The sequence below is a fragment of the Oncorhynchus mykiss genome, chromosome 5 (assembly GCF_057628025.1).
Source record: "Oncorhynchus mykiss isolate SJ-2025 chromosome 5, ASM5762802v1, whole genome shotgun sequence".
In the NCBI taxonomy this organism is placed as follows: domain Eukaryota; kingdom Metazoa; phylum Chordata; class Actinopteri; order Salmoniformes; family Salmonidae; genus Oncorhynchus; species Oncorhynchus mykiss.
The window spans coordinates 44,843,092-44,856,189 of NC_143026.1; the positions used below are offsets into that span (position 1 = coordinate 44,843,092).

General features: G+C 42.6%; 1 protein-coding gene across 1 annotated transcript in view; it reads right to left on the reverse strand.

Annotated features, from left to right (window-relative positions):
• The window catches only part of LOC110523912 (exosome RNA helicase MTR4), a 54,851-nt gene that overhangs the window by 2,724 nt on the left and 39,029 nt on the right, over nt 1-13,098 (reverse strand). The window contains exons 22-25 of the mRNA XM_036977633.2: nt 9,962-10,125; nt 7,903-8,008; nt 987-1,043; nt 54-216 (exon numbers count right to left, since the gene is read on the reverse strand). Of these exons, the coding sequence (XP_036833528.1) occupies nt 54-216; nt 987-1,043; nt 7,903-8,008; nt 9,962-10,125 (490 nt within the window). The remainder of the gene's footprint in view (nt 1-53; nt 217-986; nt 1,044-7,902; nt 8,009-9,961; nt 10,126-13,098) is intronic.

The following is a 13,098-nucleotide window of genomic DNA, read 5'->3' on the forward strand; positions in this document are numbered from 1 at the left end:
TCATAGGCACCGGACAGATGTTAGAGCGTCGGGAGGTTAGCCAGGTGAGTTACCTTCAAAGACGTCGGTCATCTTGCAGATCTGTGCGAAGGTGGAGCCGTTAGCCCATGTGTAAACCACGTCCATCAGGTGAGGCTTGAACTTGTCCAGGTAGGTGTCCTCATCCACCTCCAGCTTAGCCTCCGCAGACACCTTGGCAACACGCTTGGCACACTCCTGACAACCAGATATCCAGTTCCAGGTTTTATTACATCCATATGACAGTCATAGACTGCGTGCAAAATGGCACCCTATTACTTTCATAGTGCACTCATTTTGACCAGAGCCCTATGGATACTGGTCAAAAGTAGATCACTACATTTGGGACACGCCCAGGTCCCAAAATACATAGCTATATAAGGTATAGGCTAAAAAATGTAATGTAAAAAACATTAAGGGAAAACAAACAAAAAGTACGAATGAAAAGTACGTGGCATATCTTGCACTTTGATTATACAATTTCAGCAAACATCTACTCGCATTAAGACAGGCAGGGAGACCCAATCTAATCTTTCACCAAACATCTAGGCTGACAAGTTTCAGCAGACAGAAACAGCAGTAAGTCAATAGAATAGGTAGACCGACTGGTTGGATTCCAAGTCAAACATACATTGCAGTGTAGTTAAACATGCCGGTGTATGCCTTGGTTCACAAACAGCATGATCTAAGTGTTAGAAACCACACATCTGAAAAGAAGACTAAACCAGGCCTGAGGGGTGCATCACAAAGCAGAATTAAAGTGTTGAGTTTGTTACCATCCCCATTTCAATTCCATATTTAGAAAAGCCTGCCGCTAAACCCATTGGCCATATCCCAAATGGCACCGTAATTCCCTACTGTATGCAGTGCACTACTTTTGACCTGGGCTACACATATTGATCCTGCTTTGTAACCTATGCTAACCACCAAGACAGTGCAGATTCTGCTGCGGAGTGAATAATGTTTACCTGCATCTGTCTCAGAGGTCCAGCCAGCTGCTCTGTCAGCTTGGGCATCTCGTTAACCTGAGGGAAGGAAGAGAACAAAAAAAACAACACAATGACATCAGTCTAAAGCTTTGGACACATCGCGACCACCTGCTGGGTGTCAAGGAGCAAGCGTGTTTTTGCCAATTCAACATGATGAATCCTTTGAAAAATTGAAAATGTTGGCCGATACTGTGGTAAGAGCCACTCGGTTGCAGGATTATTGATCAGTCTCTGACACTTTCCTTATTAGGAGTACTGAAGGCAATGAAACATTACTGCTGCCAGTAGGTTATTGATTTAAGGAGAAACATGCAGTGAGCTAGCTCAGTAATGGGAGCGAGCACTCTTATGTTTCTTTACCTCATCATTTCTACTGTGTAGGCGACTGTGCCTTCAGAATGGATCCATACCTCTCGACTTACTCCACATTTTGTTGGGTCACAGCCTGAATTCAAAATGTATAAAATATATTTTTTTCCCCCTCACCCATCTACACACAGTACCCCATAATAACAAAGTGAAAACATGTTTTTTTAGTAATATTAACACATTTATTGTAAATGAAATAAACCTCATGTACATAATTATTCATACCCCTTTGCAATGACACTCCAAATTGAGCTCAGCTGCATCCAATTTCCTTCGATCATCTTTGAGATGCCACTACAACTTGATTGGAGTCCACCTGTGGCCAATTCAATTGATTGGACATGATTTAAAAATAAAACTGTCTTTAAGGTTCCACAGTTGACAGTGCATGTCAGAGCAGAAACTATACCATGAAGTACAATGAACTGTCTGTAGATCTCCGAGATAGAATTGATGAGGCACATCTGAGGAAGGTTTTAAAACAATTTATAGAGAGTGTTGAAAGCTTCCAAGTGCACAGTGGTCGCCACTATTGGGGGAAAAATATAGATCTATTGATCTACCCAGACTGTGGCTAGAGCTGGCCGTCCAACCAAACTGATCAACCGGGCAAGAAGGACCTTGGTCAGGGAGGTGACCAAGAACCCAATGACCACTCTGACAGAACTACATCCTTGGCTGAGATGGGAGAACCTGTCACAAGGACAACAGTCTCCACAGCACTTTATGGGAGAGTAGCCAGACAGAAGTCTTCCTGAGAAAAAGGAAAGACTTGAAGATTGCTGTTCACTGCTGCTCCCCATCTAAATTAACAGAGCTTGAGAAAATCTGCAAGGAAGAACGGGACAAAAGCTGATACAGAGACACCCTAGACGACTCAAATGGGTAATAACCGCCAAAAGTGTTTCTACAAAGTATTGACCCAGGGGTGTGAATACTTATGTAAATTAGATATTTCTGTGTTTAATTCTCAATAAATTTGTAAACATTTTTAAAAACATGTTTTCACTTTGTCGTTATGGGATATTGTGTGTAGATGGGCAAGATTCATATTTTTATTTTATACATTTTCAATCCAGACTAACAAAATGTGGAATAAGTCAAGGGATATGAATACTTTCTGAAGACAATGTAAATGTTTCTTCTCAAAAGGTCACGGATGACCGCACTGATGACCTTAGCCTTTTCTCCCGCCACCTCCACTCTAGCTGGCTAAAAGTCTGACTGGTAAAGGTCAGGGATTGCTGTCCACCATTGTTATCCTTGCTAATAGTAGGTTAAATATTATTAAATTGACTTAAGGCAAAGTGAAGTCAAAACCATGATTACATACATACATACATACATCCCCTCAGGAGATGCACTGCAGTACTTAATGCAGCTGGTGGCCACACCAGATACTGACTGTTACTTTTGATTTTGACCCCCCCCCCCCCTCCTTTGTTCAGGGACACGTTAGTCACATGTCTGTGGAACTTGTTCAGTTTTATGGTCGCAGTTGTTGAATCTTGTCATGTTCATAATATTTACATATGTTAAGTTTGCTGAAAATAAACGCAGTTGACAGTGAGAGGACGTTTCTTTTTTTGCTGAGTTTACAAAAAAAAAAACACAGTACCAGTCAAATATTTGGACACCTACTCATGCAAGGGTTTTTATTTATTTTCTACATTGTAGAATAGTGAAGACCTCCAAACTACAAAATAACACATATGGAATCATTTTGTGACCAAAACAAAGTGATAAATCAAAAAATATATTTGTCATTTTTCAAAGTAGACACCTTTTGCCTTAATGCCAGCTTTGCACACTCTTGGCATTCTCATGCGTTTGAGCCAACCAGTTGTGTTGTGACAAGGTAGGGATAGAATACAGAAGATAGCCCTATTTTGAAGAAGACCTAGTCCATATGGCAATAAGCAAAGAGAAATGACAGTCCATCATTACTTCAAGACATGAAGGTCAATCAATCTGGAAAATTTCAAAGAACTTTGAAAGTCCTTTCAAGTGCAGTCGCAAAAACCATTCAGCGCTATGAAACTGGTTCTCATGATGACCGCCACAGGGTTAACTCTTCTGCAGAGTATGTGTTCCTTAGAGTTAACGGCACCTCAGAAATTGCAGCCCAAATAAATTATTCAGAGTTCAAGTAAACAGACATTAACTATTCAAGGGACTGAGTAAATCAGGCCTTCATGGTTGAATTGCCGCAAAGAAACCACTACTAAAGGACACCAATAAGAAGAGACTTGCTTGGGCCATTAGAGCAGTGGAAGTCGAAATTTGAGAATTCTGGTTCCAACCGCCATGTCTTTGTGAGACGCAGAGTAGGTGAACGGATGATCTCCGCATGTGTGGTTCCCACCGTGAAGCATGAAGGTGGTGGTGTGATGGTGCTTTGCTGGTGACACTTGTCAGTGATTTATTTAGAATTCAAGGCACACTTAACCAGGATGGCTACAACAGCATTTTGCAGCAATACACCATCCCACCTGGTTTGCTCTTAGTGGGACTATCATTTGTTTTTCAACAGGACAATGACCCAAAACACACCTCCAGACTGTGTAAGGGCTATTTAACCAAGAAAGCGAGTGATGAGTGCTGCATCAGATGACCTGGCCTCCACAATCACCCGACTTCAACCCAAGTTGTTGGACTGCAAGGTGAAGGAAAAGCAGACAAGTGCTCAGCAGATGTGGGAACTCCTTCAAGATAGTTGGAAAAGCATTCCTCATAAAGCTGGTTGAGAGAATGCCAAGGGTTTGCAAAGCTGTCATCAAGGCAAAGGGTGGCTTCTTTGCAACAGCTGGTGCACGATATCTAAGGAAGTCTCAAGCTATAGCTCGCCTAAGGTAAAGTATCTCATGATAAGCTGTAGACAACACTACATACCTATCGGTATTCTTTGTAGCTGTTTACATACCAACACAGTCAGAGGCTGGCACCAAGACAGAATTGAATGAGCTGTATTACACCATAAGCAAACAATAAAACGTTCACCCAGAGGCGGCGCTCCTAGTAGCCGGGGACTTTAATGCAGGGAAACTTGAATCAGTCTTAGCAAACTTCTATCAGCATGTTAAATGTGCAACCAGAGGGAAAAGAACTCTGGACCATCAATACTCCACATACACAGATGCATACAAAGCTCTCCCTCGCCCTCCATTTGGCAAATCTGACCATAATTCTATCCTCCTGATTCCTGCTGACAAGCAAAGATTAAAGCAGGAAGCACTCGTGACTAGATCAATAAAGTGGTCGGATGAAGCAGATGCTAAGCTACAGGACTGTTTTGCTAGCACAGACTGGAATATGTGCCGGGATTCCTCCGATGGCATTGAGGAGTACACCACATCAGTCAATGGCTACAACAATAAGTATGTCGATGACGTCGTCCCCACAGTGACCGTACATACCCCAACTACAAGCCATGGATTACATGCAGTATCCTCACTGAGCTGAAGGCTAGAGCTGCCGCTTTCAAGGGGCGGGACTCTAACCCGGAAGCGTATAAGAAATCCCACCATGCCCTCCGACGAACCATCAAAAAGGCAAAGTGTCAATACAGGACTAAGATCGAGTCGCACTACACCGGCTCTGAAACTCGTCGGATGTGGCAGGGCTTGCAAACTACAAGGGGAAGCACAGCCGAGAGCTGCCCAGTGACATGAGCCTGCCAGACGAGCTAAACTGCATCGAGGCAAGTAACAAACATGCATGAGAGCACCAGCTGTTCCAGAAGACCGTGATCACGCTCTCCGCAGCCGATGCGAGTTATACCTTTAAACAGGTCAACATTCACAAGACCGCAGGGCCAGACGGATTACCAGGACGTGTACTGCGAGCATGCGCTGACTAACTGGCCAGTGTCTTCACTGACATTTTCAACCTCTCCGAGTCTGTAATACCAACATGTTTTAAGCAGACCACCATAATCCCTGTGCCCAAGAACACTAAGGTAACCTGCCCAAACGACTACCGACCCATAGCACTCACGTCTGTAGCCATGAAGCACTTTGAAAGGCTGGTCATGCCTCACAACACCATCATACCAGAAACCCTAGACCCACTCCAATTTGCATACTGCCCCAACAGATCATGCAATCTCCATTGCACTCCACGCCACCCTTTCCCACCTGGACAAAAGGAACACCTATGTAAGAATATTAATTTACTACAGCTCAGCGTTCAACACCCTAGTACCCTCAAAGCTCATCGATAAGCCAAGGACCCTGGGACTAAACGCCTCCCTCTGCAACTGGATCCTGGACTTCCTGACGGAGCGCCACGTCTAGGTCCCAGAGGCTTTGAAACAGCTTCTACCTCCAAGCCATAAGACTCCTGAACGTCTAGTCAAATGGCTACCCAGACTATTTGCAGTTCCCCCCTTACACCACTGCCACTCTCTGCTGTCATCTATGCATAGTCACTTTAATACCTCTACCTACATGTACATACCACCTCAAATAACCTGTGCCCCCACACATTGACTCTATCGGTACCCCCCTTGTATATAGTCTTGCTATTGTTCTCTCACTGGTGCTTTTTAATTACTTGTTACTTTTATCTATTATTCTTATCTGTATTTTTTTTTAACTGCATTGTTGGTTAGGGGCTCGTAAGTAAGCATTTCACTGTAAGGTCTACACCCGTTGTATTCGGCACATGTGACTAATTAAATTTGATTTGACTTTGAAGAACATCATATATAAAAATATACTCTGATTTGTTTAACACTTTTTTGGTTACTACATGATTTCATGTGTTATTCTACAATGTAGAAAATAAGAAAAATGAAGAAAAACCCTTGAATGCGTAAGTGTGTCAACTTTTGACTGGTACTGTATATATGCACACCATGAGGTTGGAATAATACTGTGAAAATGATGATCATGTCCTTTTAGTGTAAGGGCTGTGGTAAATTAGTTACGACTAATAAGAAAGTTCAATTAGTTCCAAGGGAAACTCCACCCAAAAAGTATATTTTTGAAAACTAGATTTCTGACATGCAAAACATTTTGGGACTACATCAACAATGGACTAATGAAACAAATACCAAAAGATCGTTTTGGGGTGAAATTTTCCTTTAATAGACCAATAGGAAATCTCTCTGCCAATAACAGATCATTTTCAGTTTTCCCCTCCCCACTCAGACCACTCACAGTCTCAAAATTCTTGCTTGAGAAATTGCTGTTCGCTAAGAAGCTATTTTTGTTTTCAATTAAAATGGTTGAAAACTCAGTAAGGTAATTAATTACTCAAAATTGATTTGATATTGAAAACTGCTGCATTGGACCTTTAAAGGTCAGTGGTGAAGTGAAAGTCTACCTCCTGCAGATGAGGGGGGATACAAGACCGTTACCCCAATTGTCCCCAAATTGTCTTTATAAAGATTCCCACTTGTTCGTGGGAAATAATAATTGGTGTGACTATCTTGATCCCATTTCCCACTCTCCCATGGCAGTGCCTCAGCGCCCCCCCCCCCCCCAGCTCCCTCTCTGTGCCCTACTCCCAAGCCTATTGAAGCTCTGGCTCAGTGCCCTGGGTGACGCCCCATTAACCCCTGATGTTTTTAGCCTGTCATGAGATCTTCTCTGCCTGCCACAGCCCTCATCAGCCTCTCCAGCAGCAGCAGGTGGAAGCTCTCCCTCCACACAGAGAAGAGGGAGCAGCTGCATAAATATCATACAGCACACTAAAGCCTTTATGCGGGGCGACAGGACACTGGACGACAGCTGCATGTGAATGTCACAGAGCTGATCTGCTAACAGACAACAGAGAGCGCAATAGAGCGAGAGAGAGCGCAAGACTTGCAGGCAGTAGAGATGACACATATAGAAGCCTAAATCTAAAATTGCAGTATAAGCCAGTAGACATGACAATACACAAACACAGAGCTAGACCCTTAAATGTAGTGCTGACATGATGATGCGCACACGGCACTAGACCTTTGCTCAAGAATACACCTGTACTGTCATTACACGATGATACACACAAAACACACGGAGCTAGAAAGAGCAGCATTTCACACCCCACCACTAAGCTGGGACACACCCTTCCTGAGGGCTGCCATACTGGGACCAGCAGTGAAGAGGCTGTGGCGCCCTGCTTACAGAAAACAATGAACACTCAGAGGGGAGAAACGTGCCAGAGAAACTGTTTAGCAGAGTGACCACCTGCCTGTACGATGGAGTTTAAAAAGAGTGGACTTTGTTATTGCGGAGGTCAATAATCAAGGAAGCCAAGGCAAAGTTTTCAAACATTTGACACAGGAATTCCTTGTTTTGAAGGGAAGCATCAAGAGGATGTACTGAGGACTTGATGAATTTAAACATTCAAGATATGGGGGGACATTAGACTACTATCAGACTTGAAGTAATAGGTCAAAGTGCTTTTAGTGAAAGGGTGTAAGAAATGTCGTGACAGCATTTGAAGTTGTAGAGTGTGGGGAAAGAAGATGGCTGCTTATCTGGCCAAAAGTATGTTTTAACGGATTGCACAGGAAAAAGGTGTGTGTGCGACTTACGTTCTCCTGGAAGATGAAGACGCTGAGTAGAGCGGTAACCTGTTCTGCAGACAGATCGTTGAACAGGCCGTTGAACACCATCTCAGTCAGTAGAAGCTCATCAGCACTGGATCAAAAACAGGTCTCAGACCAGTCAGTGTTTTTTAATAGCACGTCGATACAGATAACTGTTCTAAGAACAGCTGAACACCATCTCAGTCATCAGCAGCCAGGGGTTAAAGCAACAACACAAAAGAATCCCATGAGAAACTTAAGTCTCTTCTTCTGTCTCTTCTGTGAGCCGAATAATTTGGCTTCATTCACCTAAAGGAGACGTTAATTTGGCTCCCAAACAGCTCTTCGTTCAGTAATGCTTACAAATTGACCGAAAACCATTAATTTAAAGCCTAAAACGTTGCTAACCATTGTCAGATTGTGAAATATTAGTTGAAATACATTTTTACCTGACCAAATTATTAGATGGCCAGCAAAATTAACGTGGACCAGAACAAGTCTCTCCCTCAATCTCGTTCCAGCACGGAAAAATGACCATCTTCAAATTAAAAACAATTATTTTCGTTTTACTAATATTTAGGCCTTTTTTATATCCCTTTATTCACCCAAAATTTTATGGTATCAAATTGGTAGTTACAGTCTTGTCCCATCGCTGCAACTCCCGTACGGACTCGGGAGAGGTGAAGGTTGAGAGCCGTGCATCCTCAGAAACACGACCCAGCCAAGCCGCACTGCTTCTTGACACAATGCCCACTTAACCCAGTAGCCAGCCGGGAAAACACTGTACACCTGGAGACCGTGTCAGCGTACATACGCCCGGCCCGCTACAGGAGTCGTTGGAGCGTGATGGGACAAGGACATCCCCATAGAACACACACCAACAAGTCGACTAGGTAACTCTACTACGAGGTTGTCTGCTTTTGTTTTAAATAACATTACATGGCAAAAACAGTCGTTTGAACACCAAGGTGGTGTGCAGAAAAGACTATTTAATTCACTTCATCTGAACATCGGAGTGTCAGCAACAATCCTGCAAGTCAGTTCAATGCAAAAGGTTCAACAGAGAAAATGTTTGAGAATACATTTGGGAATAGTGAGCCCCAATATGATATTTCTGCATCTAACTTTCTCACTCATTATTATTCACGACTCATTCGGGATTATCCGGAATCATGGTAGCGTCCACATTAAATGTATTATTGAGTAGAAACATATTATATTCTTATTTACAATAAAAGTGACTCCAAAGTGACAATACTTTATTTATTTATATTGGGCACAAAATTATCCGAAACAACCAAAACTAAGAGCAAACGCATCCAACAAATGTGTTGAGTCAAAAGCTTGATGTAGTCATTGTGTGCTAGGAATATGGGACCAAATTCTACACTTTTGACTACTTTACACAAATAAATTTGTCCCAATACTTTTGGTCTCGTAAAATGTACAGGAAGTGCTGTAATTTCTAAACCACAGAATCCAGACATAATTGAATTAAACAATATTCAAAATATATATTGAACTGGGCAAATTAATGTTCTAAGTTATAAGACACTAAAAATGCATCAGTGATTTAGTTTCCTGCAACTTTGACACACGACAAGAATGCCCCAGTGTGTGTGTGCGGTGCGCATGTCTACACTGCGTAACTGTTAGCAATTATGCTAACTATAACCACCTGGTAGAGATGGAAAGGCTTTCCCAAAAACATCCTCAATTAAATGTTAACTACAAAGTAGCCTATGCACCTGGCAGAATGATATGATTATTTGCATTAGTCAAGTGACCATTTGCTTTGCAAACTCTGCAATCACATCGCTAACGAAACCATGGGCCCCTACCTGGTGCACACTTGAATTAAAGTGTAACTACACCCACAAAATTCGGATATTTTTCCCAGACCTGAAAAGTAGTCTCTTGGTGTGTTTTAAGCATTGTTGTGGAATTTTTCTAAATAAAAAAAACTATTGAGAGCAAAAACAAGAGAAAGAGGCAACAAAAATAAAACCAATTTTATAAGGCCCTGTTTGGGTGAAGTGTTACCGGTGGCTTTTCTTTTCCTTACCTGCTGATCTCACAGGCCACTCGGCCCTTCATTTCGATGACATCCGAGGAAGTGGCAAACCCGAGACGCCTCAGGACGCGCTTCCTGCACTTGAGCTCGTCCATCTGCAGCACGGTTCGAGCCTTCTTCAGCTCCCGCTTGGCCCCTTTGATATCCCCCGCAATCTGACATACAGACACAGGATAACATGACACTTAAAACCCATTGCGCCCTAGTAAGGAACCAGAAAATATGACTGATCTCAGTGCTAACAACCAGACAATAGACCGCTTTCAAGGAAACAAATATGTACATTTGTCATTAGGCTGAACAATCCATTTAAAATGTACAATATTATGCATATCATAAGGCCATATTGTGATGTTTCGAGAGTCCAGATGAAGATTTGTTGTGCATGACTGAAGCTGCAAACTGTGGCATTCAATCCAATCAGAGCTCAGCCATAGCCAAGACTGACAGCCGATGCAGTGTTGGTTAACTGTCTCGGTCGGTTACAGGCAGCTGTTTTCCTCTCCGCCACACACAGTGCCCAACAGTCCCTGCTTAAAACCATTATCCAATTACACGCTCACCCATCACCATTATATCATGCTGCAGGGAGAGTCTGACTGACAACACGGGGCAACTAGACACCAGTATTAGGCAACCTCAGTCGGCACAGATGTTTTTTTTTTCACGTGTTGTGGAGTATACAGGTTACGAGATGTGGGCGCCAAGTGATATCACTTAGTAAAGTAAAAGTGGGCGTCAGGTACGGATGTTTGAAAAATCTGGATATTCGAAATAGGCCTACATGTTTTTTTCAATGTACGTTTTTAACCGGAGCATTGCAGCTTTGATTAACCAACATTTAATTTGTCATTTAGCAGATGCTTTTATTCAAAAAGATTCAGGGTGTTCACACTACGTCCCTTACAGACAATTTTTGTGAAGTGTGAACACTCCAAAAGGAACTCAGACCCCTCAAAAGTGTCCCGAAGCGAACTGAGACCAATCGAGAGGTGGTCCGAGTTCAGTTTGAGGGACCTGCTTGAATTCCGTGGTACGGTTCCCTTTTTTAAGGACAATGTGAACACAAAGCTCCCTAGGTTCACTTGTCCTCATTCCCGCACCGCACACTGGACTACTGCAACACTGTTTCCACTGCCATAACGCCATTGGTGCCATAAATGAGAAGATGAGCAGGTACATGGGGGAAAAAAGCTTTGGATATTGATTAGCGATTGTCAAGGATACACAGAAAGAAAGTTTTGGGTTCAGATTATTTGTTTGCAATATGTGATCTATAGGCTAAGAGAGCATCATAAGTTGTTCATTCAATTGTGGGGTTTGAATAGTGTGCGAAGACAACATATTTGGCGAGAATTACAACATAGGGTACAAAATCAATTTTAGGGGCAGTAGCTTACATTGGGTGTACAGCATTAATTAATCTGCAGTTATTCTGTTATTTATTCAGTTACCATTCATTTTAAATATTAATATCTTCTGATGACAATTATGTATAATATTTTAACTAAATGCAATCTATCAGCTTCCAACTGTAAGTGGGCATATCTAGCTGTCCAATAACACATTCTGATGGAATGGCAGAGTGCATTCTGAGGGAATGTTGGTAAAATATATTGGTTCCTCCTAAACATAGTAATGTGAATGCAAAGAGGACTCGGACCACAAAGTAGGTGAAGTGAACTGACAAGAGTTGAGTCCTCATTCAAAGGCAAGGGCAGTGTGTCTACAAAGAGAACTTTTACCTCAAGAGTTCACTTTAAAGAGGACTGAGATCAGTTCTTATAAAGAGGCCCGTATGTGAAAACAGTCTTACAGCAGTTAATGCATACATTTTCATATCCCCCCCCCACAATATACTGGTTCCCCCATGGGAGTCGAACCCACAGCCATGGTGTTGCAAGCGCCATATGCTCTACCAACCGAGCCAGACAGGACCCATACACATAAACAACAAGCTACACACGTGAAGGCCACCGGTCGGTCGGCTATTAGTCTTTCTCTGGGTCACACGTCATAAAACCTACATTGAAATGTATGTTGTTTAATTCAATTGAAATGTCATGGTATATCCTTGTAGTATGTAACAAAGTCAAATGGATATTTTTATAACATTTTGAAAAAGCCTGTGTAAAACAGGCATTTCATTTTTTGGAGGGGGGTGTAAAAATGAACTCACAAGTTTCCAATACTAATCGTCCGTTCGGATATTCGAATAACCATTGCACATCCCTAGTGTAAGGTTACGCCTAGGAATTTTATTCAAGCCCAAGTCAACCCAGAAAAACCACCCAGAATGGAACCAGCTTTGTGTTACTAGTGAAAGTGCACGTCTGTATGAGTCTTTCCTTCTGTAGCAGGCCGATCAGTCGTGCGGTGGTCCAATCCCAGAGGCCAGGCAGAGGATTGGAGATCTTTTTCGAGCAGGTGTAAATCTCACGTCATGCCTAATCAAACATGGTGTGTCTGTGTGTGTAATCTGGTTTACAGGGCTTTATCCCTTCCCATGCGCAGACATGTAATACATCCCACACACAGAGATAACAGAGGTCATGACCTAGGCCAGTTGTTGGAGCAGGGAATGGAAAATATAAATAACCAACCCACCACAGTACAGCTCGGGACTTAAAAGGAAAGATTCACCCATTTTGAATGCTGTATTGCTTGTGTGCATCTCTGAGCGATGTTCGATCGATTCCAGGGTCATTTCATGTGTATCTGAGTAATTGCCGTTCAAGCAGGCAGAAATCCGTCTGGTATTACGTAGCACTGATAAAGTCGCTCTCACTACACTGGAAGTTTATAGGAATACGACTTTTGGATCGTGAAAATGTCTATCATTACATGTCAGATTTCAATACTGGCCGATGTCATAACGCGGGAGGTTGTCTTTGGAATGAGGGCCCAACACACTTCTCCTATTTGTCTAACTCTTCGGTTCAGGGTGCATTGCATGGAGCCTTTGCATTGCCGCTGTGAACATCAGACTTCAACTCTGCGAGGCACATCAATCTGCAGATTGAACATGGTGAGATTGTAGACTCCTAAATTGATAGTGCAGTTTGTTTAGGCAATTTTACAGCCAACTACCTACTTCACATGCTGAACTGTACTTGTATTATTGTATG